The 27,318-nt window shown below is 34.6% G+C and overlaps 1 protein-coding gene and 1 long non-coding RNA gene across 2 annotated transcripts in view; one reads left to right on the top strand and one right to left on the bottom strand.

The window, feature by feature from the left end:
* Window positions 1-27,318, top strand: part of LOC137629655 (uncharacterized) — a 142,988-nt gene that overhangs the window by 16,841 nt on the left and 98,829 nt on the right. The window lies entirely within an intron of this gene.
* Window positions 4,035-12,333, bottom strand: LOC137629093 (uncharacterized). The gene is made up of 3 exons (XM_068360359.1): window positions 12,302-12,333; window positions 6,877-7,123; window positions 4,035-4,616 (listed from the first exon to the last, which is right to left on the bottom strand). The coding sequence occupies exons 2-3, from the start codon at window positions 7,103-7,105 to the stop codon at window positions 4,441-4,443; spliced, it is 405 nt and encodes a 134-aa protein (XP_068216460.1). The 5' UTR covers window positions 7,106-7,123; window positions 12,302-12,333; the 3' UTR covers window positions 4,035-4,440.

Genomic DNA, 27,318 nt, shown 5'->3' with positions numbered 1-27,318 from the left:
TACGACCTTTAACCTTAACATGTATTGATTGTTGTAGATTTTCATACATTCAAATATGATTCAAGTTGGAAGTCTAACAACGATGTCCAAACCCATGGCTGATTACGTGAATTGGACATTTTGCTTGACCGTGATCTTGACCTTTGACCTTGACCTTCCAAAATATTAAAATTGTGGACAGGAAGCTGTTCACAAACAAATAATAAGTGATGATAATAGTAATGGTTTTGATAATGTCAATGATGATAGTAATACTAAGGAATAAAATAATGATAGTAACAACAATAAAAATGATAATAATGGATATCCAACTAAAAAAATCTTATTGAAAGGAAAGCTCTGCTGTCAGTAACGCGAAAGAATATGTAATGCATAACCATGTAATAGTAATATACCCACAGATGAATCGGAGGAAAAAAAAGAATAATTTGCAACCACTAGGGTTACTAGAATTCATGTATAGTTTTTGTAAATGGTACGAAACTCAAATATTAGTTTAAGGAAGCTGTTTTAAAAAAGTATGAATTTTATTTATGGAAAAAAACTGGCTAAAAAAGACAGATAGGCCTAATAGTGGATAAAAAATGCTCCTCCGATTATGATGCAGTAAACAAGTACTATTAAATTAATTTCCTTTCTTACTTAGCCAGCCTCTTGTCAAAAGAAATGTCTGTATTTACTTAAGATTCTTTAGATTCTCTAAGTCTAAAGGACAACACGCACCAACATCAAAAGAATTTTGTCCGGTGAGAATTCCTTCAATCAAATTTTTTTTTATAGTTCTTGTGCATAATGTTTGAGTATCTGCGATTCTAGTTTGAACTGGTTTGTCAATTGGGGTTTTCCATTCTCTCTCTCTCTCTCTCTCTCTCTCTCTCTCTCTCTCTCTCTCTCTCTCTCTCTTACACACACATACATACACACTCATAATCTACTCTTGCTTCACACTCTAACATACACCTCACCTCAACCATAAAAAACTTTCAATTTTTTTATACAAACTTATTATTTCCAGAGTTGTCCAGTCTGTTTTTGATATATTTCATTTTGCTGAATGAACCTTCTCCAGAGTAATTTGTGACCATAAGCACCAAGTACATCCGTAGCATTATCTCAACATTAGGAAAAGTATCTGCAACTTTCTTGTCTAGCAGCAATTTGTAAAGGAAATGTTCCTTCCCAAAGCTATCAGTTTTAACAAATTAATCCAGAAAAAAAAAAATTTCTTTTCTCACCTTGAATGAATGAGGATTCATCCATCACACCACTTATTCACAACCCCAACCAGACAGTAGATTGAATAGTTGCGCAAAAATAAAGGATAAAAAGAACCAAGGAGAATATAATACACCCTTAAATTTCACTTACCTCTGATGCCACTCACAAGGATGTTATGCAGTGTCGAGCGTTGACGCTGTCACCAGTATGGTACGCGTTAAAGCCTCTCTCTCTCTCTCTCTCTCTCTCTCTCTCTCTCTCTCTCTCTCTCTCTCTCTCTCTCTCTCTCTCTTTATGGGACTTTTATACATTCGGTATAGACTCAGGCACTCATGGTTTGATCTGCATTTGGAAGGGGGGCAATGCCGCCCCCTCCCAAGTACCGCCCTGGGCGACCGCCCATACCGCATATAGGAAGAATCGCCACTAATTATGCAGACAATGGTACAAATACATACATTCAATAAATAAACTCACAGAAACCAAGAAATATATAGAAATATTTGAAATCAGACTTACCTACAAACCGTCCCTTCCGATTTTGTCAACCAACAATGAATTAAAAAAAGATAGGAGGTAATTTTAGGAGTAACTGTAAACATAACCTAAATTTCTAATAATATCACGTTTTTTTACTTTGGTTTTACTGTAGTTTTCTTTGATGAAAAAAAAAGATGAATCATAGATATCCACAATTTTGTTTTATTCATGACATAAAAACTTTTATTCCTTATATATTTACTGAAATGAAAACTTATTTAAGCCTGGGTCCTTTTTTGAGGCCCCCTAAAATGTGGAGGCCCCAGGACAGGTGCCCTCTTTCCCCCCCTAAATCCTGCCCTGGCTATGGCACTACCCAAGACTAGAGAACAATGGTTTGATTTTGGAGTGTCCTCCTAGAAGAGCTGCTTACCATAGCTAGAGTCTTCTACCCTTACCAAGAGGAAAGTGGCTACTGAACAATTACAGTGCAGTAGTTAACCCCTTGAGAGAAGAAGAATTGTGTGTTCATATTCATCTAAAACGCTAATCGAAAGAGTCATGAAATGTCATGTAAAAGAGAAAATATTGGAGGCTAGAAGCTCAAAACAGCATAAGTCAGATGACTGTTGTTGAAACTGGTGAACATTTTTACTTAAAAAATCATTGTTTGTTTTGTGTTGATGTTGCATATCACAGGAAAATACCCTATGCTCGTCATAAACCTTCCTATTTAAATGTTTAAAGGCCGCTCATGAATGGCAGAGGCAAGGGACAGTGACATTGCCCTATCAAATAGTACAGTGCCCGAGAGACTGACCATATTACCTATGATCAATGGCGAAGCCCCTATTAACCCAAGCCAGGACCAAGGAGAGCCAGGCAATGGCTGCTGATGACTCAACAGATAGACCTATAGGCTCCCCCAAACCCCCAATCCTTATCTCACAAGGATGGTGAGGTTGCAGCGACCAAAGGAACTAACAAGTATGAGCATGACTCGAATCCCAGTGAGGCAATCACCAGGCAATGACGCTACCACTGGGCCACCCCGACCCTATTCTGTGTTCTGATGTTGATCAGCAGGATTAGGAGTACACCAAAGTTTTTTAGGAAAGTGTTCTGTGCAAAAACAGGTTAATAGAGGTTGTTAGATATCCTTTCGCTAAGGATGACTTAACTGCTGCAGATGCAAAGCAGATTTTATGTTTAAAGACCAAGGCTTTGTTATCACCAACTTATATCTTATCTTCTGATGGGAATAAAGTTTGTAACTCGGTTGAGCAGCAGCAGCAAGATTATGAACACAAAGCAGGCACCAAAATCATACAAAGAAAACATCTCGCTGATGATATTAAGGAGTATTTCAAGGATGCAGTAATTATCCTTTCATCACCAGATATGGCAAATATTGTGTCTTTCACTTTTGAAACCACAAAGTTACTCTACTTGGTGAAGCAGGTGAGGGGTAGTGACCTTGATGCAGCACCGGCAAAATTAGATAGACAACTCCAGAAAGAATTGCAATCTTACAAGCAAAAAAGGGGAACATACACTGTGAGCATCGACCGCCATGCTGCTTCTTATCTTGTCTGTGAAAGTCTCTTAAACGTTCTTGATAAAGTGAGTAACAATTTTTATAGTTCTTTGGATAGGAAACATAGTGGCAAGTACAGTTAACAGCAGACCAAGAGATCTTCAAATGGCACTTTGTGTACCTTTAAGGAGAAATAAGTCTTATATGTCTTCTTCATAAATACGGTGTCTGCTGCTTTTATGATAAGATTCTTTTATTTAAGTACTCAGCAACTGCAGTAGTAGCTCAGGGTATAGATAAAGGTGAAAATTTATACAGATGACAAATATCATTCAATGCTGCTCCAATAACTTTGATTGTGAGATATCTTCCCATATCTTTTTTAAATGTGCTATTCAGTCATGAGACTGACTAGTAGCTCTCAAGATATCGCACGTACTTGTGCAAGGTATCGGCGGCGTCAAATCTTGGAAATATGCCAATTAAAAAAAAAAAAAAAGACGCAGCCTCATTTGGATGTCATCATCCAGAAATGGTATTTATATTTCTTAAGGATCACAAAAATGTATGAACCTCTACTATCAATTTTTTGAAGGTGTTCAGCTGTAAATTGGACTTGTTCTTCCTGACTACTAATAAATATCGATGAGGAATAGTGAAACACAGATCTACTAAATCAAAACATTTAATGCCATACATATATGCACATGCACACACATTTTATATATATATATATATATATATATATATATATATATATATATATATATATATATATATATATATATATATTATACGTGTACTTGCGTTTAGGTAGACAGCCGTGATAAGGCCACATCAGAAACTTAAAATATTAACTTTCGTTATTTTCATTTCAATTTAATTAATTTTCAACTCTTAATTGATTGATTATTACATTTAATTCTACATATTTCTTCCAAAGTTTAAAAGGTCTGTATTAACATGAATTGAACATAATACAGAAAATTTCTAAAAACAAAAACGGAAACATGCAATGTGTCTTTGACAAACATCAATATGAAGTACAGATCCAATCGCTTAAAAAGGAACGAAGGAAAAATACTTTGATAAATTCTCCATGTTGAGAATTACTAGACAAAAAGTAAGGAAACAATAAAAAGGAAATTAACTTCACAAAAAGCAAAACAGTCCGACCGATGCTCTTTTACAGTAGCCAGCGACTTTCAACATTTCATGTCGGTGAAGATTGGCCTGTGGGCTCCAAGCGTTTGCCTAATCTTGCAGGCATGGACGGGGTACTTCGCCTTCATGGTGTCAATCACGTACCGTACGCGTTTCATCTGCTCGTCGTTGCAACCGTAACACAGGGGTTGTCCTGGAATAGGGTCCCATAGGAGTGCTGGGGAGAGAGATATGGAGAGATTTAAAATGGTTGTCCTGGGATAGCGTCCCATAGGAGTAATATGGAGAAAGGTAAAATGGTTGTCCTGGGATAGCGTCCCATAGGAGTAATATGGAGAAATGTAAAATGGTTGTCCATAGGAGTGCTAGGGAGAAAGATATGGAGAAATGTAAAATGGTTGTCCTGGGATAGGGTCCCATAGGAGTGCTGTGGAGAAAGATATGGAGAGATGTAAAATGGTTGTCCTGGGACTGGGTCCCATAGGAGTAATATGGAGAAAGATGTGGAGAGGTGTAAAATGGTTGTCCTGGGATAGGGTCCCATAGGAGTGCTGTGGAGAAAGATGTGGAGAGATGTAAAATGCTTGTCCTAGGACTGGGCCGCATAGGAGTGTTGTGGAGAGAGATATGGAGAGATGTAAAATGGTTGTCCTGGAATAGCGTCCCATGGGAGTGCTGTGGAGAAAGATATGGAGAGACCTAAAATGGTTGTCCTGGAATAGCGTCCCATGGGAGTGCTGTGGAGAAAGATATGGAGAAACAAAATGGTTGTCTTGGGATAGCGTCCCATAGGAGTAATATGGAGAAAGATATGGAGAAATGTAAAATGGTTGTCTTGGAATAGCGTCCCATGGGAGTGCTGTGGAGAAAGATATGGAGAGATGTAAAATGGTTGTCCTGGAATAGCGTCCCATGGGAGTGCTGTGGAGAAAGATATGGAGAGATGTAAAATGGTTGTCCTGGAATAGCGTCCCATGGGAGTGCTGTGGAGAAAGATATGGAGAGACCTAAAATGGTTGTCCTGGAATAGCGTCCCATGGGAGTGCTGTGGAGAGAGATATGGAGAAACAAAATGGTTGTCTTGGGATAGCGTCCCATAGGAGTAATATGGAAAAAGATATGGAGAAATGTAAAATGGTTGTCTTGGAATAGCGTCCCATGGGAGTGCTGTGGAGAAAGATATGGAGAGATGTAAAATGGTTGTCCTGGGATAGCGTCCCATAGGAGTGCTGTGGAGAGAGATATGGAGAGATGTAAAATAGTTGTTCTGGGATAGTGTCCCATAGGAGTAATATAAAGTAAGATATGGAGAGATGTAAAGTGGTTGTCCTGGGATAGCGTCCCATAGGAATAATATGGTGAAAGATATGGAGAGATGTAAAACGGTTGTCCTGGGATAGCGTCCCATAGGAGTGCTGTGTGAGAAAGATGTGAAGAGATGTGAAATGATAGAGGTCTTGGGAGTACTTTTTTTTTCACGAATTTCATCAAAATTAACCTTCATACATTCGATCATACGGGTAGTTTATATTTTCATAATGTTATTCGATGAATAGACCTATTTGGTATACAATAAATGCTGATATTATTATTATTATTATTATTATTATTATTATTATTATTATTAGCTAAACTTTATTATTATTGTTATTATTATTATTATCATTATATTATTATTATTATTATTATTATTATTATTACTATTATTATTGGCTAAGCTACAACCCTAGTTGGAAAAGCAGGATGCTATAAGCCCAAGGGCTCCAACAAGGAAAAATAGCCTAGAAAGGAAAGGAAAAAAATAAACTCCAATAAAGGTAATGAACAATTACTATAAAGCATTTTAAGAATATTAACAACATTATTGTTATACAATGAATATTAGTACAATGAGTGAAATCTTGGAATACATTCTTTACGAATTACATCAAAATGTTACTTCATGGTAATTTATGGTAATTGATATCTTCAAATTATTCAATAAATTTAACTATATTGTTGTACTATAACTGTTATTGTATAGTTTTTTATTTGCAAATGTTTTAATACCATTTGCTGATATCATTGTTACTTTTCTTAAATTATTTTATGTTATTTGTCCATTACTTCTCTTGTAGTTTATTTTTTACATTGTTACAGTTTTTAAAGTATTTCATATTGATTGTCCATTTCTTTTCTTATACTTTATTTTTTTTTATTTCCTTTCCTCGCTGGGCTATTTTTTCCCCTGTTGGAGCCTTTGAGAACATCTTGTTTTTCCAACTAGGGTTGTATATTGGATAATAATGAAAATAATAGAAATAATAATCATAATAATAATGATAATGATAGTAATAATGATAATGATAGTAATAATGATAATGATAGTAATAATGATAATGATAGTAATAATGATAATGATAGTAATAATACAGTATGAACAGCCATTAAAATGAGCCATTATAATGTTCATGTATACAAACACGATGCATTCTTACATTTGAGAGCTCTGCCAATATTGTTACAGCGCCCTTCATTAATGGCGCACAAGGTGTAGAACTCAACATTGGAAGGGCTGTTCATGTTCTCGGCGAGTTCGTTCATGTCGATGTTCAGCAGGGGCTCCCTCAGGCTGGCAGGGGTATTTGCCCCCTGCGGACTGCAGGACACCATGCCATTGCGGGCCAAGAGGATGGCACAGATCACAGCAAAGGATTGGGACAGCATATCTGAAAATGGAAATTTCTGGAAGAGAGGGGAAATTGGGGGTGTTATAAATTCAAGAAATTTTTAAGCTTGTAATAAAAAAAAAAATGTTCATCTTAGTTGGGGGAGAAATTTTTTTTTTTGAAGCATAAATTCACTGGCTGATTATATATAATCTTAACGATTAAATTACAATTCAATTCACAGGCTGATTATATATAATCTTAATGATTATATTACAATGTAATTCACAGGCTGATTATATATAATCTTAACGATTAAATTACAATTCAATTCACAGGCTGATTATATATAATCTTAATGATTATATTACAATGTAATTCACAGGATAATTATATATGATCTTAATGATTAAATTACAATTCAATTCACAGGCTGATTATATATAATCTTAATGATTATATTACAATGTAATTCACAGGATAATTATGTATAATCTTAATGATTAAATTACAATTCAATTCACAGGGTGACTATATATAATCTTAATGATGAAATTACAATGTAATTCACAGGCGGATTATATATAATCTTGAGTAAATTACAATGTAATTCACAGGCTGATTATATACAATCTTAATGATGAAATTACAATGTAATTCACAGGCTGATTACATATAATCTTAATGATTAAATTACAATGTAATTCACAGGGTGATTATATATAATCTTAATGATTAAATTACAATGTAATTCACAGGCTGATTACATATAATCTTAATGATTAAATTACAATGTAATTCACAGGGTGATTATATTTAATCTTAATGATTAAATTACAGTGTAATTCACAGGGTGATTATATATAATCTTAATGATTAAATTACAATGTAATTCACAGGGTAATTATATATAATTTTAAGAATTAAATGAAATATTTATATGAATAGAACATCGTAGTGTAGAAATTCTTTTTAAAACCTTAGAAATTGCATTATGATTAATAGGCCGATTATATATAATCTTAATTGATTATATTACAATGTAATTCACAGGGGGATTGTGTACAATCTTGAGGATTAAATTAAATATATATATATATATATATATATATATATATATATATATATATATATATATATATATATATATATATATATATATATATATATATATATATATATATATATATATATATATATATATATATATATATATATATATATAGAATATCGTACAGTGGTGCAGAAATTATGTTTTTAAACGTTATGAATTACATTATGATTCATAAGCTAATATTGTTTATTAATCCATATTTCGTTTTGCAATATAATTACAGGTCGTTACCAAAATCAGCACAGTAATAATTGGTTAATAGTCCTGATAATTTAATTTTCAATTTTTTCATTATCATCATCATCGGGAGCATCTTCCTCTACTCCTTGTATATCATCATTATAAACATCAACAATCGTATTGCATTTTTGTAATTATCTTTCTGTATCATTTCTAAATGATTCTCCCTGCCTTTCTTTCTTTGAGAAGCAGAAACATATATTACATCCTTTGTGGATGAGCCCGCAATCTTTTTCTTTTATTTTCTAATGTTCTTGTTATTAACAGGTCTGGGCTAGTAAAGGACACCAAATTTTCCGTCAAAAAAAAAGAAAAAAAAAAAACCTTCAGGGAAAAATGGAAGTTTTGTTTTTTTCTACAACGAAGTATTTTTTACGAAGTTGTTTGATAAAAAAGTAGTTTCGCCTGAGGAGTTATGCATTTTAGTAACTGCATACTATATTGTTGTATTTAAAAACAGACTTCAGTGGTTATCAGCTTGAACTTTATTATTATCAATTTTACTGTTATTATATTCGTAGGTTTATGTGAACAATATCAAAATGGGAATAAGAAAATATTAAAATTTTTAACAAATATTTTAAACAATATATAGAAGAAATATGATAAGAAAAACAGCATACAAAATTATTTAGAATGTAATAATTTAATGAGTTTGTTAAGGAAACAAATTACATAAGTAGTGCGACTGAAATATGCGTACCAATGGGAATTGCGGATAAACTTAAACATCTACCTACGCAAAGCAGTCAGAAAAACTGGCCTACAGTTTTCTTAAAGTTAAAGGAATTGGAAGCTCTCTGATACAAAATCACATCATGGCCCCTCAACAGAACGTAAATACTGCTAATCTATAATAGAGTCCAGAGACTATTGAATAACCTGTGAGATCTTCCACCAATGAGAGTTGCTTCAGAGGCCCAAAGGCATCAATAATTGTAGAGAATAATCCCTTCCTGAGACTAAGATAACTAGTGATGACTACTAGGAACAGTTTCTGGAAGCTAGAATCTTGTGGTGCAACTGCACTGTTAAAAAGTAATTTTGATAGAAAATTCTCCGTAAAAAATATACTGTTCTCAGCCGTATTTCAGTAAAGTACGGGCGTCCTTTACGTCAATATATCAGGTTTTAAAACGTTAAAAATCCTGGAATAAATGTTGCCAGACATTTGCTGTTTTTTTTTTTTTTTTTTTTTTTTTTTTTTTTTTTTTTTTTTTTTTTTTTTTTTTTTTTTTAATTAGAAATGTACTCCAATAAGGTAATTGCCATGAATAGTTATTGTGTAAACAAGGGCAGTGCATGTCACGTGGTTATCTCTACATACGTGTAAGACAAATTTTATATGTTGAAGGGAACATGGTAAGGATGTTGCTATAAGGCCCAAAGGCTTAACGATTTTAAACAGTTTGACTTCAAAATTTTGATCACCACAAATCTCAAGAAGTTTCCTTCTGTTAGCAATATTCTGTAGCTTTGGTGCCATTGGAAATGGTATACTGTCTGGATGTCAGTCTTCTATTTTGCAAAGGGAATTCTGTCAGGATTGTTCGTAATAAAGTAAATACCATTAATAAACTTATGGAAGGTGAATTCTTTATAATTAGATTCATCCATTAGACTCTTCGAAAATACCACCTCCAAAAACTCGTGGTTTGATCTCTGCAAAATACGTTCTCTGTCGTATAATTATCATTATCATTTAAGTCATTATAATTAAGTAAATACAAATGCCGAAGTGAAATCTTAATTAGTTATTTCGAGGCTAGTAAAGCAAAGCCTGTACTCAAGAACGTTATACGTCAATATATATATGTATATATATATATATATATATATATATATATATATATATATATATATATATATATATGATATATGATATATATATATATATATATATATATATATATATATATGATATATGATATATATATATATATATATATATATATATATATATATATATATATATATATATATATATATATATATATATATATATATATATATAATTCTTACAACTTTACACTGCTGTTTCAAAGTCTTTTTCCCTTTGTAACCAATATTACGACATCCAAGATGCTTTAGAGACACACTGTGACGGATATCCTCGAACAATTATAGCATAATTTCCCTAAGAAGGTTCCAGTTGTATCTGTTAGAATACTACAACTTTTGAAATTAGATTTCCTTAAAAACTCTACTCTTTTCCAAACCTTTATCTTTCTAGATTTGTGCCCCTTCTGAAAATTGTTTCTTTCATCTTTCTAAATATCTTCCCCCTCTGAAAACTTGTTTTTTATCCGTCTAGATATCGGTCCCCTTCTGAAAACAGCTTTTGTGTGTCTAAATTTCTGCCCATTCTGAAAACTGCTGTTGTCTTTCTAAACATATGGCCCTTCTGAAAACAGCTTTTGTGTGTCTAAATTTCTGCCCATTCTGAAAACTGCTGTTGTCTTTCTAAACATATGGCCCTTCTGAAAACAGCTTTTGTGTGTCTAAATTTCTGCCCATTCTGAAAACTACTGTTGTCTTTCTAAACATATGGCCCTTCTGAAAACAGCTATTGTGTGTTTAAATTTCTGCCCATTCTGAAAACTGCTGTTGTATTTCTAAACATATGGCCCTTCTGAAAACAGCTTTTGTGTGTCTAAATTTCTGCCCATTCTGAAAACTGCTGTTGTCTTTCTGAACATATGGCCCTTCTGAAAACAGCTTTAGTGTGTCTAAATTTCTGCTCATTCTGAAAACTTCTGTTGTCTTTCTAAACATATGGCCCTTCTGAAAACAGCTATTGTCTGTCTAAATTTCTGCTCATTGTGAAAACTGCTGTTGTCTTTCTAAACATATGACCCTTCTGAAAACTGCTTTTTATGTCTAAATATCTATTCCTTCAGAAAATTTCTTTTATCTGTCTAAATATGTGTCCCTTCTGAAAACTATTTTTATCTGTCCAAATATATGTTTCTTCTGAGAACTTTTTTTATCTGTCTAAATATCTGTTTCTTCTGAAAACTATTTTTATCGGTCCAAATATGTTTCTTCTGAGAACTTTTTTTATCTGTCTAAATATCTGTTTCTTCTGAAAACTTTTTTTATCTGTCTAAATATCAGTTCCTTCTGTAAGCTGTTTTATATCTGTCTAAATATCTGCTTCCTCTGAAAACTGTTTCTTATCCGTCGAAATATCTACCCCTTCTGAAAACTGGATCTAGATAATCACCGTGCAAATTTTGTGTATATTAATGGTAAAAACAGTGCTAAATCTTTCCCACTTTCCCTCTGCTCTGTAAGAAGGCTTTAATACCGGATACTTTTCGTCCATACCACTACGGCCTCTTCTCATTTAGCTGTTCAACTTCTTTAACATTATCTCGCTCAAAATTTTATATCTTAGAATTTCGTCGGGACAGACATTTAAGAATATTTTTATTTTTTTTTAACTTTGACGTCTGTTTGATTAGATGATGATGACGATAATAACAATAAACATAATTAATTGGGCTAAAAAAGGCTACTTGTATAGATTCTCTATGTTACATTCATATAATATGAAGAGAGTGTGATTGATATCCAACACATTCAATAAACAGAACCTGCTCTGGCAAAAAAATTGCATAGAAAAATCGTAAATTCAAGGGAACATTTATTCCAGGATTTTTACCATTTTAAAAACGGATATATTGACGTAACGTAGTTATATTACGGTCACCACCCCATGAAATACGGCTGAGAACAGTATATTTTTACGGATAATTTCTGATTAAAACTACGTGTTTTATAACAGTGCGGTAAAATATTTACAAACTACCTAACAATAATTACAAAGCCTCAGTTCCTGTCACTTCAGAAGAACAGAGGAACCTCATCTTGACCTCAAGTCACCCTCGCACTTACCTTTCTTACTCGAAGCACACGAAGCCAGAGACACGAATAAGGACAACCAGACAGGTTCCTTTTATATATAAGAGCAAGTTCTCCCTACGCCCCCCCCCCCCCTCCTCTGGGACCTTTATGAACGCCTTCGTCATTACAGAGGTTTTGGGTGCGATGATTATAATAGAAGAGAACCGGCTGAAACGAGCGGGAGGAGCCGCAGGTCATCGTCGGAGAATGGGGTTCGAAATTCCGCAAAAAAAAAAAAAAAAAAAAAAAAGTAATCTAGAAAAAAATCTAGAATAAAAAAAATTACATGAAAAAAAATACTTATGTAAAAGGCTCTACTGCATTTTTTTTAGTTTTTTGTTTTGTTTTTTGCAGGTATTTTTGCACGGTTTTGATACTTCTTTTGATGTTCCTTGATAGCGTTATTGTTGATAACAGAATTCGTATCATTATCGGCTCCAGTACGGAGTTACTATTTTACGTGAAACCTGATCTCCCTCGTAATTTCAATAAACAGTTAATCGAACAAAAGAACATCGATAAGGTAAAGAAACCTTAAAGGTGCCTAAAATGGTTCCTTTTTTCCATCCTGTTCAGCAATGATAAGAAGTGACTAGATTGAATTGAAACTTTTAACATATCAGAAGTCTATAGCTTTCGAGGAGCGTATGATAATTATGAGGTTTTTAATAAGATAAACAGAAACTTGGTAGAAACTAATCAGTGATAATGTGATGTTTTATGACGATTGATTACAAATTTTTAATTAAACATTTATTATTATTATAATTATTATTATTATTATTATTATTATTATTATTATTATTATTATTATTATTTTTATTATTATTATTGTCGATGTTATATTATTATTATTATTATTATAATTATTATTTTTATTATTGTTATTGTCGATGTTGCTATTATTATTATTATTATTATTATTATTATTGTTGTTGTTGTTGTTGTTGTTGTTGTTGTTGTTGTTGTTGTTGTTATTTTGCAATTAGCAGAATTGCAGAAATTATGATTATTATCATTATTATCATTATTATTGTTGTTGTTGTTGTTGTTGTTGTTGTTGTTGTTGTTGTCGTCGTTATTTTGCCATTAGCAGAATTGCCGAAATTATTATGATGATGATGATGATAATTATTATTATTATTATTATTATTATTATTATTATTATTATTATTATTATTGTACCCGAGCCGTAGAAAATGACGTCTAAATTTTTAGATAGATATGCACACTCACATTCAACCCTTCCCACCACCTCCCCTTTCCAAACTTCAATCCACTGATTCAGCAATTTGTGGGAGAGTGTGGTTTCCAAATGTAGCCTACCTCTCGGAGTATCCCTTCTCACCAGGGTATGACTACTTTCTCTTCCCCTTGAGTGGGACAGAATATTATATATATATATATATATATATATATATATATACAGTATATACATACATACATACATACATACATAAATATATATATATATATATATATATATATATATATATATATATATATATATATATCCAGCCAGAAACTTGCTCTTTATTATATAGTGGAGAATATTATTATTATTATTATTATTATTATTATTATTATTATTATTAAAAAGAAATTTTATATTGAAGATGTTTTTAACAACAAAATATTTTTTTAGTATCATAAGTTAAAAAAAAGCTTAGAAATTAGTTATCAATTTGTTTAATAAAACAATCATAAGGAATGAGGAATATTCGTTTATATAATTATTTGTTAGAAATATCTGGAGACTATCTACCTGATAAGATTATTTCTTATTTACCAGACTGTAGATGAAACAACTAGAGGGGGACCTTTTGCTCGACCTCGACCTTGACCTTTGACCTTAACATGTATTAATTGTCGTTGATTTCCATACACCTAATATGAACTAAGTTTGAATTTTGTAACAACGATGTCCAAATCCATGGTTGATTACGTGAATTGGACATTTTGCTTGACCATGATCTTGACCTTTGACCTTCCCCTTCCAAAATCTAGTCACATCCTACTTTTTACATAACAGTTAATCCATGCAATTTTCATTATTCTACAATTGAAATTGTGGACAGGAAGCTGTTCACAAACAAATAATAAGTGATGATAATAGTAATGGTTATGATAATATCAATGATGATAGTAATACTATGGAATAAAATAATGATAATAACAACAATAAAAATGATAATAATGGATATCCATCTAAAAAATTCTTATTGAAAGGAAAACTCTGCAGTCAGTAACGTGAAAGAATATGTAATGCATAACAATGTAATAGTAATATACATACAGATGAATGGGAGAAAATAAAAGAAGAACAATTTGCAACCACTAGGGTTACTAGAATTCGTGTATAGTTTTTGTGAATGATACGAAACTCAAAAGTTTAAGGAAGCAGTTTAAAAAAGTATGAATTTTATTTATGAAAAAAAAAAAAAAAAAAAAAAAAAAACGGGCTAGAAAAGGCAGATAGGCCTAGTAGTGGATAAAAAATGCTCCTCCGATTATGATGCAGTAAACAAGTACTAATAAATTAATTTCCATTCTTATTTAGCCTGCCTCTTGTCAAAAGAAATGTCTATTTACTTAAGAAGGGAATTTTAATAACTAGATTCTCTAAAGGACTACACGTACCAACATCAAAAGAATTTTTACCGGTGAGAATTCCTTCAATCGCTTTTTTTTTTTTTTTTTTTTTTTTTATAGTTCTTGTGCATAATGTTTTGAGTATCTGCGATCCTAGTTTGAACTGGTTTGTCAATTGGGGTTTTCCATTCTCTCTCTCTCTCTCTCTCTCTCTCTCTCTCTCTCTCTCTCTCTCTCTCTCTCACATACATACACACACTCATAATCTACTCTTGCTTCACACTCTAACATACACTTCACCTCAACCATAAAAAACTTTCAATTTTTTTATACAAACTTATCATTTCCAGAGTTGTCCAGAAATTCCTTGATTGCGGTCAGGAAACTTGTGTGATTGGCCTTGATTTTAGTGCTGCCTTTGACCGTGTTAATCATGAGGCCCTTGTTTTCAAACGCAAACAGCTAGGAGTGGGTGGGTCGTTTCTTAGCTTCATTATTGGATTTTGAAGTAATAGATTGCAAAGATTGTTGTTGATAGGCACTATAGTGAGTATAGGAATGTGATATCTGGTGTTCTTTTTAGTGTTCTTGGCCCATTACTTTTCATACTATATGCACATAATATGTGGTTTACTCTAGAAAAAAAAGCTTGTACAGTAGAATATTATTATTATTATTATTATTATTATTATTATTATTATTATTACAAGCTAAGCTATAACCCTAGTTGGAAAGGCAAGATGCTATAAGCCTAAGAGCTCCAACAGGGAAAGTAGCCCTTTGGGGAAAGGAAACAAGGAAATAAATAAACTACAAGAGAAGTAATAAAAAATCAAAATTAAATATTTTAAGAACAGTAACAACATTAAATTAAATCTTTCAGGTATAAACTATAAAAGATGAAAAAAAGAGGAAGAGAAATAAGATAGAACAGCGGTGCCCGAGTGTACCCTCAAGCATGAAACTCTAATCTAAGACAGTGGAAGGCCATGGCACAGAGGCTATGGTAATATCCAAGACTAGGGAACAATGGTTTGATTTTGGAGTAGCCTTCTCCTAGAAGAGCTGGTTACCATAGCTAAAGAAAAGTAGCAAATGAACAATTACATTGCAGTAGTTAACCTCTTGAGCGAAGAAGAAGGGTTTGGTAATCTCAGTGTTGTCAGGTGTATGAGGATAGAGGAGAATGTGGAAAGAACAGGCCAGGCTAGTCGGTGTAAGTATAAGCAATGTTAAAATGAGCCGTAACCTTAGAGAGGGATCCAATGTAGTACTCTCTGGCCAGTCAAGGGACCCAATAACTAACTCTCTTGCAGTAGTATGTCAATGGGTTTCTGGTGGCCTGGCCAGATGATACTACTCTCTTTGCCTCACTTCCATACACTGAATGTAGATATGGTGTTGCTGAATCCCTCAATAGAGATCTAGCTTAAATTAGTGCATAATGTATATTATGAGATATGAAGTTTAACTCTAACAAAACTCAAAGTATGATTGTAAGTAGGTCGAGGACAGTGGCTCATGAACATCCAGATCTCTGTATTGATAATGTTTCCTCAGCTACATACAACTCCTTCAAGATTTTAGGTGTGATTCTTGATTGCAAATTTGCTTTTGAGAAACATATTAGGTCTGTTTCTTCTTCAGTTGCACAAAAATTTGGCTTATTGAGAAAGTCTTTTAAGTTTTTCGGTGATCAAACTATTCTGAAGAAGTGCTGTAATTCTTTCTTTCTACCTTGTTTCGAGTATTGGTCTCCTGCCTAGTCTTCAGCTGCTAATTCTCATCTTTATTTGTTGGACAGGAACTTACGGTCTATTAAATTTTTTTTATTACTGATATAGATGTTAATCTCTGGCACCGTCGTTCAATTAGTTCGTTATGCATGTTGCATAAGATTTTTCATAATTCTGACCATCTTTAACATTCAGATCTTCCCAGACTGCATCATCCTGTATTTAATTCAGCAGCCTTGCCCTCTCCATGATATAGCCCAATCTTACACAGTAACAGTATTCTGGAAGTTTTATTCCAGCTGTGACCAGATTGTGGAATGATCTTCCTAATTAGATGAATCGGTGGAACTTCAAAAGTTCAAATTGCAGCGAATGTTTTATGTTGAGCAGTCTTATATAAGTCTTTCTTCATAGTTTATATACGATAGTTCTATTTTATCATTGTTGCTGATCGTAAGATATTTTATATCCATTATTCATTACTTCTCATATAGTTTATTTATTTCCTTCTTTCCTTTCTTCTGTGGGCTATTTTTACCTGTTGGTGCCCACGAGTTTATAGCATCCTGCTTTTCCAATTAAGGTTGTAGCTTAGCTGATAATAATTTTATTATAACATTATGTAGAATTACTCTACGAAGATGACGTGGTATTGCATAGAAAATATGGAGAATTAATTTAGTGTAAATGATACTTTAATTCATTCTAATGATATCGAGAGACGCATTTATGAAAATCAAAGAGTATACATTCCAATAAAAAAGAAAACAACATGTGATTTTATGAATCAGAATTACCTATGTTTATTTACAAAATATTCATAAGAATTCAGTACTGAGGAAAAATTGAAAATTCCTTAAAAAGATGCACGAAAACATAACCTGCTTTTACGAGAACTAATATTTAAAATTAACTCATTTCGTATTTCTTTCGCACGACCACAGTAGGATATGGGTGCCATAGGGACGTGGTTTAAAGGATTAATGGTCCTTCATAAATAGCAGAGGCAAGGGACAGTAACAATGCCCTAGATGCTGACCATATATACTTACGATCAGGGCCCAAACCCCCTCTTCACCCAAGCTGGCACCAGGAAGGGGCAGACAGTGGCTGTTGATGACTCAGCAGGTAGACCTATAAGTCTCCTTCGAACTCCCCATCCTTAGCTCACAATGATGGTATGGTTGCAGACACTACAAGAAGCTATCGAGCTAGAGTGGTCTCAAACCCCAGCCCAGCAGGTCGCCAGGCAGGGACGTTTACTTGCTAAGCTACAACCCTAGTTGAAAAAATAGGATGCTATCACCCCAGGGGCTCCAACAGGGAAAATAGCCTAATGAGGAAAGGAAACAAGGAAAAATAAAATTTCTAAGAAGAGTAACAACATTGAAATAAATATCCCCTATATAAACTACGAAAACTTTAACAGAACAAGAGGAAGTGAAACAAGATAGAGCAGCGTGCCTGAGTGTACCCTCAAGCAAGTTCTATGGAATCCGCCCCCCCCCCTGCGGTTCTATTAATTGATTGATCTAAAGTTTTACGGCATCCTGACATCTACGGTCATTGACGCCGTGTGATTGTATTAAGTTTTTATCTTCATACGCATATCGAGGAAATTCTATGGCTATTCCAGATTGTATTTTGAGTGACAATGAAGATAGTTTGTTCAAAATATACTTGACTAGTCCTTTGTTCAAATGCAAACATTTACCAATTGGTAGTAGGTTGGCCAGGGCACCAGCCGGCCGTTGAGATACTACCACTAGAGAGGTATTGGATCCTTTGACTGGCCAGACAGTAATGCATTGGATCCCTCTCTCTAGTCACGGCTTATTTTTTCTTTGCCTACACTTACACCGAATAGTCTGGCCTATTCTTTACATATTCTCGTCTTTCCTCATACATCTGACAACAATGAGATACTTAACACTTCTTCACCCAAGGGGTTAATTACTGTACTACAATTTGTTCAGTGTACTTTCCTCTTGGTAAGGGTAGAAGAGACTCTTTAGCTATGGTAAGCAGCTCTTCTAGGAGAAGGACACTCCAAAATTAAACCATTGTTCTCTAGTCTTGGGTAGTGCCATAGCCTCTGTACCATGGTCTTCCACTGTCTTGGGTTAGAGTTCTCTTGCTTGAGGGTGCACTCGGGCACGCTATTCTGTCTTATTATTTTTTTTTCTTCCTCTTGTTTTTTTGAAATGGTGTGTTGGGCAGGCTTAATAGAAGGGCCATGGATGCCTGATGGTTTATCAAGAGGTTGTCTTTTCCTTTTTCTGATTTTTTCTTCTCAAAACCATCCTTACTGTCCTCCCTTCAGTTGAAGTGGCTATCCTGGAGGGTATTTAGCCTTGCATGGTGTATCGGCTCCTCCATGTTGACCAGTTTTTCCGACTTTTTACTATAGTCTATGGGTATCATCAATCACTTTTTTTATTATTCTGTACATATAGTTTTTGTTATAATTCTTGTTAATCTAGTTTTTAAGTATGATGTCTCTTTTTTATTTCTATTAATTCTTATGCTGTCTGGAGACATTGAGCGAAATCCGGGACCAGTACGTCCTAGATTTCGTCAATGTCGTCTTCTGTATTGCAATATTCGTGGTCTTCATGCAAATATCCAAGACCTTACAGTTGCGTCCAGACAGTATGATATTCTTTTGTGCTCAGAAACTTTGGTTTCTAATATGAGGCACTCATCTGAGCTCCTTATAACTGGTTTTAAGAAGCCAATAATGCTGAAACGCGATGCCATTCCTAGGGCCAGAGGAATGGCGGTGTATATTAGGACCGAGTACCCTGCTTCTCATAAGTCCTGCCATCAATGTGGATGTCATGAGATTCAGGTAATAAAAGTTTGTGGCAGGCATAACAACTTTTATTTGTGTTGGATTTACCGGAATCCAGACATGGATGATTCTATCTTCGATTGTCTTCTTACCATTATGGCTAAGATACAAGAAGACGATAGAAAGGCTTCTTTTGTCTTTGTTGGTGATTTTAATGCTCACCATAGGGAGTGGTTAAGTTCTATCTTTCCTACCGATCGCCATGGCTTGAGAGCTTTAGACTTTGCCTCGGAATCAGGCTGTGAGCAAATCATAAATGAAGCTACTCACAGGTCTGGTAATTGTTTGGACCTCGTATACACTGACTCCCCTGGCGTTATAACTAGTAAGGTTGGTTCTCCAGTCGGGACTTCTGATCATGCCTTGATTTCATTATTAGTGAAGACTGAGCAGCCTGTCCCTGATATATTATATTCCTGTAAAATTTATATGAAATCCCAATCAGACTGGAATGGGATTTTGCATGATCTTTTGTGCTTGAATTGGTCACAATTATATAATAGTGTAGATCCTGTTGTCCCTTTGAATGAGAATCTAGTCAAAATAATTGATAGGCGTATCTCTTCTCGTGTGCTAAGGTACCGAATGAAGGACAAACCGTGGTTCAATGATGATTGTAAACGTGCTTATTTGGAGAAGCAGGAGGCCTATCACCTTTGGAGGGGTAACAGATCAGATTTGACCTGGAACAACTATACTCAACTTCGAGCTTTTGCTCAGAGAGTTTATGCCTCAACTGAAAAGGAGTACAATTTAATCATAAAAGAAACCCTCTCTGGTACAACTCAGGAACATAAATGGTGGTCTACCCTTAAATCTGCACTCTTTGGTGTAGATGCAACAGTTCCTCCTTTACTTAAACCAGATGGCTCAGTCACTCACTGTCCAAAGGAAAAGGCAACCCTTTTGGCTGATGTTTTTGACAGTAAACAGAGTAATGAAAAACTTGAACTTCCTCATTCCTGTTTTCCTGAGGCTAAACTAACTAGTTTAGCTTTTCGATCTCGTGAGATTAAAGCTCTGTTGATGGACCTTGATGCCTATGGAGGTGTAGACCCAAATGGTGTTTTTCCTTTGTTTTTTATAAAGACGGCAGATTTCTTAGCTCCAAAGTTATCTGTTATTTTGCGCAAGTTAGCAAGAAGAGGAGCTTTTAGCACTTGTTGGAGAATTGGTAATGTTACTCCTCTATGTAAATGTGTTTGTGGCAGCTCAAGTCCCACTGATTACCGCCCAATTTCCATAACTCCCATATTATCTAAAGTTTTTGAACGTCTTCTGGCAAAACGTCTTAAAAGGTTTGCTGAAGGTAATCATCTATTCCCTAGTTTGCAATTTGGTTTTCGTAAAGGCCTTGGAGCATGTGAAGCCCTTCTTACAATCTCCAATGCAGTACAGAAATCCCTTGATTGTGGTCGGGAAATTCGTATGATTGGCCTTGATTTTAGTGCTGCCTTTGACCGTGTTAATCATGAGGCCCTTGTTTTCAAACTGAAACAGTTGGGAGTGGGTGGGTCGTTTCTTAGCATTATTATTAATTTTTTAAGTAGTAGATCTCAAAGAGTTGTTGTTGATGGGCACCATAGTGATTATAGGAATGTGATATCCGGTGTGCCACAGGGTAGTGTTCTTGGCCCATTACTTTTCATACTATATACACATGACATGTGGTTTGGCCTAGAAAATAAGCTTGTTGCATATGCAGATGATGCTACTCTCTTTGCATCAATTCCATACTCTGATTGTAGATCTGGGGTTGGTGAATCCCTTAATAGAGATTTAGCTAAAATTAGTGCATGGTGCTAATTATGGGCTATGAAGTTGAATCCTAACAAAACTCAAAGTATGATTGTAAGTAGGTCAAGGACGGTGGCTCCTCAACATCCGGATCTCAGTATTGATAATGTTTCTTTAAATTTGTATGACTCTTTCAAAATTTTAGGTGTGATTCTCGACAGCAAGTTTACTTTTGAGAAACATATAAGGTCTGTGTCTTCTTCAATTGCACAAAAAATTGGCTTATTGAGAAAGTCTTTTAAGATATTCGGTGATCAATCTATTCTGAAGAAGTGTTTTAATTCTTGTATTCTACCTTGTTTTGAGTATTGTTCTCCTGTCTGGTCTTCAGCTGCTGATTCTCATCTTAATTTGTTGGACAAAAACTTACGGTTTATTAAATTTCTTATTCCTGATCTAGATATTAATCTCTGGCACCGTCGTTCAATTAGTTCATTATGCATGTTGCATAAGATTTTTCATAACTCTGACCATCCTTTACATTCAGATCTCCCTGGACAATTCTATCCTGTTCGTAATACTAGGCAGGCAGTTAATTCTAATAGCCAGGCCTTCTCCATCATAAGACTCAATACTACGCAGTACTCAAGAAGTTTTATTCCAGCTGTTACCAAGTTATGGAATGATCTTCCTAATCGGGTTGTTGAATCAGTAGAACTTCAAAAGTTCAAAGTTGGAGCAAATGCTTTTTTGTTGACCAGGCGGACATGAGTCTTTTTATAGTTTATATATGATATATTTGTTTTTGACGTTGTTAATAGTTTATATATGACATATCTCTTTTGACATTACTTTTTTTTAGAATGATTTATTGTTAATTTGTTCTCTTCAGTTATTTATTTCCTTATTTCCTTTCCTCACTGGGCTATTTTTCCCTATTGGAGCCCCTGGGCTTATAGTATCTTGCTTTTCCAATTAGGGTTGTAGCTTGGATAGTAATAATAATAATAAAGAAAAAATCTAGGACTCACCTGAAAGTAGAAAAGTATCTCTTATCAATTAGGTTTATTGGTCTGCCCCATTTTCTATAGCATAATCAAACATTAACCTTCAGTTACAAATCCTTTCTTTATATTTTAGAATTACATTCCATATGTCATATCTAGGTCCCCAGTCTTTTCATAAGCATATAATTTGGACATTTTCACATAGTTTCATGAAATCCTGCCTAGTCAGGATTGGCAATAAACTTTTGTTTATATTTCATGAAAGCCAGTCTTGGTTTAGATTATCAGTAAAATTAAATGAATCAACTATCACCTTCTTCACTGAGTTCCATGAAAGCTTTTGTAATTGAATCCTTAATAAACTAATTAAGTTTCTGATTTGATCACTATCTTCAGTAAACTTAACCTTCTCACCATCCTTACATTCAATTTCCCTCAATCTTTTAACAATTTCTCTTGAGAATTTGTGTCCAATTCTAAAATATAAAAGCTAATCAAACTCCCAATTTTCAAACAGAATTTTGGAGCTTTCTGAGAGGCTCTGTTTGGATTCTGTTCAAAGCACCAGCCACCCGTTGAGATACTACCGCTAGAGAGTTATGGGGTTCTGTGACTAGCAAGACAGTACTACATTGGAGCCTTCTCTCTGGTTATGGCTCATTTTCCCTTTGCCTACACACACACACACACACACACACACACACACACACGAATTTTCGGGCCTATTCTTTACATTTTCTCCTCTGTCCACATACACCTGACAACACTGAGGTTACCAAACAATTCTTCTTCATGTAAGGGGTTACTACACTATAATTGTTCAATGCCCACTTTCCTCTTGTTAAGGGTAGAAGGGACACTTTAGCTATGGTAAGCAGCTCTTCTAGGAGGACACTCCAAAATCAAACCATTGTTCTCTAGTCTTCGGTAGTGCCATAGCCTCTGTACCCTGGTCTTTCACTGTCTTGGATTAGAGTCCTCTTGCTTAAGGGTACAGTTGGGCAAACTTTTATTTGTCTTCCTTTTGTTTTGTTAAAGTTTTAATAGTTTATATAGGGGATATTTATTTTATTCCTAAAATATCTTTCCTTGTTTCCTTTCCTCACTGGGCCATTTCCCCGTTGGAGCCCCTGTGCTTATAGCACTCTGCTTTTCCAACTAGGGTTGTAGCTTAGCAATTAATAACAATAATAATAATGAAAACTCAAATGAATCCTTCATTAATCTTCTGACTAAATATCCTGACAATTTGTGTCCAGTTCTGCGCCGAACGTCATAAAATCACGATGACGCATAAATTTATACACTCCAGTGGTCCAGACTATATTATCTTTTATTGCTTCGAATAAATTACAGTGTGATTCCAGTTCCATCTCAACACCACTGTAATCACCCCTCCTCCCACACCAATCCACCTCCACTCTCTTTGAAGGAACCCACGAGGTAAATATAATATATTTTCAATGACATTTCAAGGAGAAGTCAGTAGAAATGTTATTGGACTTTCTGCCCCCCCCCCCCCATAAAAAAAATGAGAAAAATTGAAAATTGATCAATATCATAGACCGATGGGTAGGTCAGTCATCTGTGACGTGTTGAGGTGGTATTCCGCTGAGGCAACACAGTCAACATGTAGCATACGACTTATGTTTTAGGATATTAATGTTGCTTGCGGCTTTCGACCAGGAGACATGTTGACTGCGACAAAGTCAACATCGTTGTCGTATGTAATATGCTACAGATTGTTGAATGCAAAATAGCCTTTTCTCCTTATTCAAGCAAAACTGAGTCAGTTGATAACACAATTTCCTAACTAATGTGGGTCTTGGAATTCTGTAGCTAGGAGTACCAAGGTATTCAAATTCTCAAAGAATCTAGATCTTGGAATTCTCCAAGATTTTTATTAGAATTCTAAGATGAGGAAGGACATTTCTTGAGTTATGGGACTCAGGTTATCTGTATGTAACAAAGTATTTTGATAAGCTAAATCATTTTTCATTGTTGTTGGAAAACAAGATTTATACATTTCAAAAAGAAAATATTTAGGCAGACAAATCTCTCTCTCTCTCTCTCTCTCTCTCTCTCTCTCTCTCTCTCTCTCTCTCTCTCTCTCTCTCTCTCTCTCTCTCCAAAATAGGCTGAGCCAACTACTCGTAAAATACTCTTCTATTGATATAGCAAATAAACAATATTTACAAGTTATATCCTTGGTATACTGTACATGTGTTAAGGAGGCACAGCAGTATCTTTCAATTTGTGCACATATTTAACAAGATAATCTAAAAGTACATGTCTTAAGTTTTTCTCCAAAATCACCAGGCACAAAATGAATGGAACTTATTCTTGCATTCATCACGTTGAAATCATCTTTCCTTTTGCACATATTAAACCAAGTTTTGCGAAGAGATGGATCCTTTGGAAATCTGTAAAAAGATTTTTTTTTGGCGATGGAGATCATGATTATTGCAACCAAACACACCACATGTCACCATCTTTATTGTCTCTTAATTTACTGATTGAAATATTGAAAGATCAGCGAACTCTCTCTATAACAGTGAGTCAATGAACTCAGCTGGGTTTCAATTGACGTCACTGCGCAGGAAAAGACAAAATGAGTTCACTCACGAACTTGCCTTGCTTTGAGCAGCACTAGGCAATAGGCTAATTTTTTTCGCATGCGTCACGTAATATAGGCAACATGTTGCTTCTTGAAGCATGCCACACAGTCGCATGCTACATGTTGCCTTGTTTTGAACTGGTTGAAACACACTTGGGCTATGTGACAAAGTAGCATATCACATGTTGCCTCGGTGGAATTCCGCCTTTAGTGACGAGACCGTGACTCGAACGCTATCTAGTTAATAACTCGAAAGGTGTTTGATTCATTTTGATTAGTAAATCCTGCAATGTTATACTGGTAGAGTTTTATCCTCAGTTATTGCACTTATCAAAATCATATTATATTACCCTCTGGTAGCGGGTTAGGGAGTAGACATACCCTGATGAGAGGGGTTACTCCGAGAGGTACACTCGATAACCACAATGTTCCACAAATTGGCGAACCAGCGAGTTGTAGTTAGGAAAGGGTGAAGTTATGGGAAGAGTTGAATCTGTGTGTGTACAGCCAAAAGCAAATGTCCTGTCATCTCCAGTTCCCCCCTCTCTCACCCCCAATATCTATAGATTCCAGAATTTCAGGTGCAAAAGAGTTTGCTTGTTAAGGGAGAGGGCAACGGGCAGGGGGAGGACGAGGGTGGGCCGGGGAAGTACTTGTTAGGCCTGAAAGGGGTGTGATGGTAGGGAAACCACGAAAAAATTATGGATGAACGTAAATTCTTAATTTCTCCAGATCTTTATTCTATCATTATAATGATTCTAACTTATAATTATATGGTATATTTGTTGTGTTATTTGCTATGCCATTCTCACCAACAACTTGTTGACAAAAAGGATCGATGTTTAATTTGGAAATATATTATGACCCGACTGAAAAATCTTTCGTAAACACAAGCTAGGGGTTCTCTCTCTCTCTCTCTCTCTCTCTCTCTCTCTCCCATATATATATATATATATATATATATATTTATATATATATATATGTGTGTATATATGTATATATGTGATATATATATCAAATGTTATTTGGGATACTATGAAAAGGAGACAAAGACAAAAATTTATGAGTGAAAGTTTTTGAGAAGGTAATGAAAATTACAAGATAGAGCATGCTAAAGATTCCAGTATTGATAGTGAAGTAAAAAGAAAAGCCATGAATGACTGGAGAGAGTATCTAAATAGGAAAGCAGATGAGGCTGACGAAGTTATGAATACAATGAGAGGCAATGGTGTAAGAATTGCTAGTTGAATTAATAATAAAATATCTACTGGGGCAAAGAAGAAGCATAGACCCTTTAAAAAGAGGGATGGATCTGTCATAACAATGAAGATGAAGAAAGGCAACGTTGAATGGAACACTTTAGTGAGGTCATGGATAGAGGATATGAAGAGAATAAGTTGATTGATAAACCTAAAGCTGAGGATGACCTTGATGTGCCCATGAATGAATTCAGTGTGTTTGAAGTCGAAGTTGTCATTTAAAAACCAAAGATATGGAAAGTACCTGGATACGATGGAATAACTACTGAGCTGATAGTGGCTGAAAAGGATGTGACTCCCAAAATACTAAAAAGATTATTTTGTTGAATGTGGTATGAAGAGGCAAAACCTGATGAATGGGAGCTAGAAGTGTTGGTGAAAATGGCAATTAAAGGTGATCTGACTAATGGCAATAATATCAGAGACATAACACTTACGTCAGTACTCATGAGTATATACAGTACGTTCATCCTAAAGAGACTAGAGAGAAAGACTGATGAAAAGCTGATATGAACAAGCAGGATTTTGTAAAAGGTTGAAGTTGTACTGATCAAATTTTTCTTTTAAGAAATGTGCTATATCAATGTGTAGAATATAGAAATCCACTTTTGTTGGCATCTGTGGACTACCAGAAAGACATTGATAGTGTGCACCAGCCAGTTTTATGGAGAGTCCCACATTATCATGTTGTTTCTCTTAAATATGTAAATATTATTTAAGTATATTCATGTGCATAGCAAGTGCAAAGTTAATGTTACGAGAGTTTTATCAAATGAATTTCCAGTGAACAGTGGAGTACTCCAAGGGAATGTGTTGTTACCTATGTTGTTTATCCTCTCCGTGGATTTTGTAATGCATAGAACAGTTGAGGATAGTTGAGAAGGATTGGACTGGATAAGTAACAGGAAAATAGCTAACCTAGAGTGTGCTGATGGCGTTGTCCTTATTAGCAGTATACCACAGGACTTGCAAAACCTGCTTACCAGAATGCATGAATATTACATGAAGTTGGGCTCAAGATAAATAGACGAAAGACAGAGATGAGGAGAATGGAATATGCATTGGAAGATGAAATATTGGAGTGAGAGAGGATTAATGAGGTGGAATCATTTGAATATTTAGGACTATGATCTCTACTAAAGGATCTTTAGAATTTGAGTTAAATGAAAGATTGAAAAAAAAAAATCCTACAATGGGTAGGTTATG

The sequence above is a fragment of the Palaemon carinicauda genome, chromosome 37, assembly GCF_036898095.1.
Source record: "Palaemon carinicauda isolate YSFRI2023 chromosome 37, ASM3689809v2, whole genome shotgun sequence".
NCBI classification, from domain to species: domain Eukaryota; kingdom Metazoa; phylum Arthropoda; class Malacostraca; order Decapoda; family Palaemonidae; genus Palaemon; species Palaemon carinicauda.
This window is presented reverse-complemented; position numbering and strand designations above follow the sequence as displayed.

Excerpts from the sequence above, each read along its gene's own strand:
- LOC137629093 (XM_068360359.1), bottom strand. The coding sequence starts at position 7,105 with ATGCTGTCCCAATCCTTTGCTGTGATCTGTGCCATCCTCTTGGCCCGC. Across the intron at positions 4,617-6,876 it reads TATTGGCAGAGCTCTCAAAT|CACTCCTATGGGACCCTATT; the intron begins GTAAGAATGCAT and ends CTCTCTCCCCAG.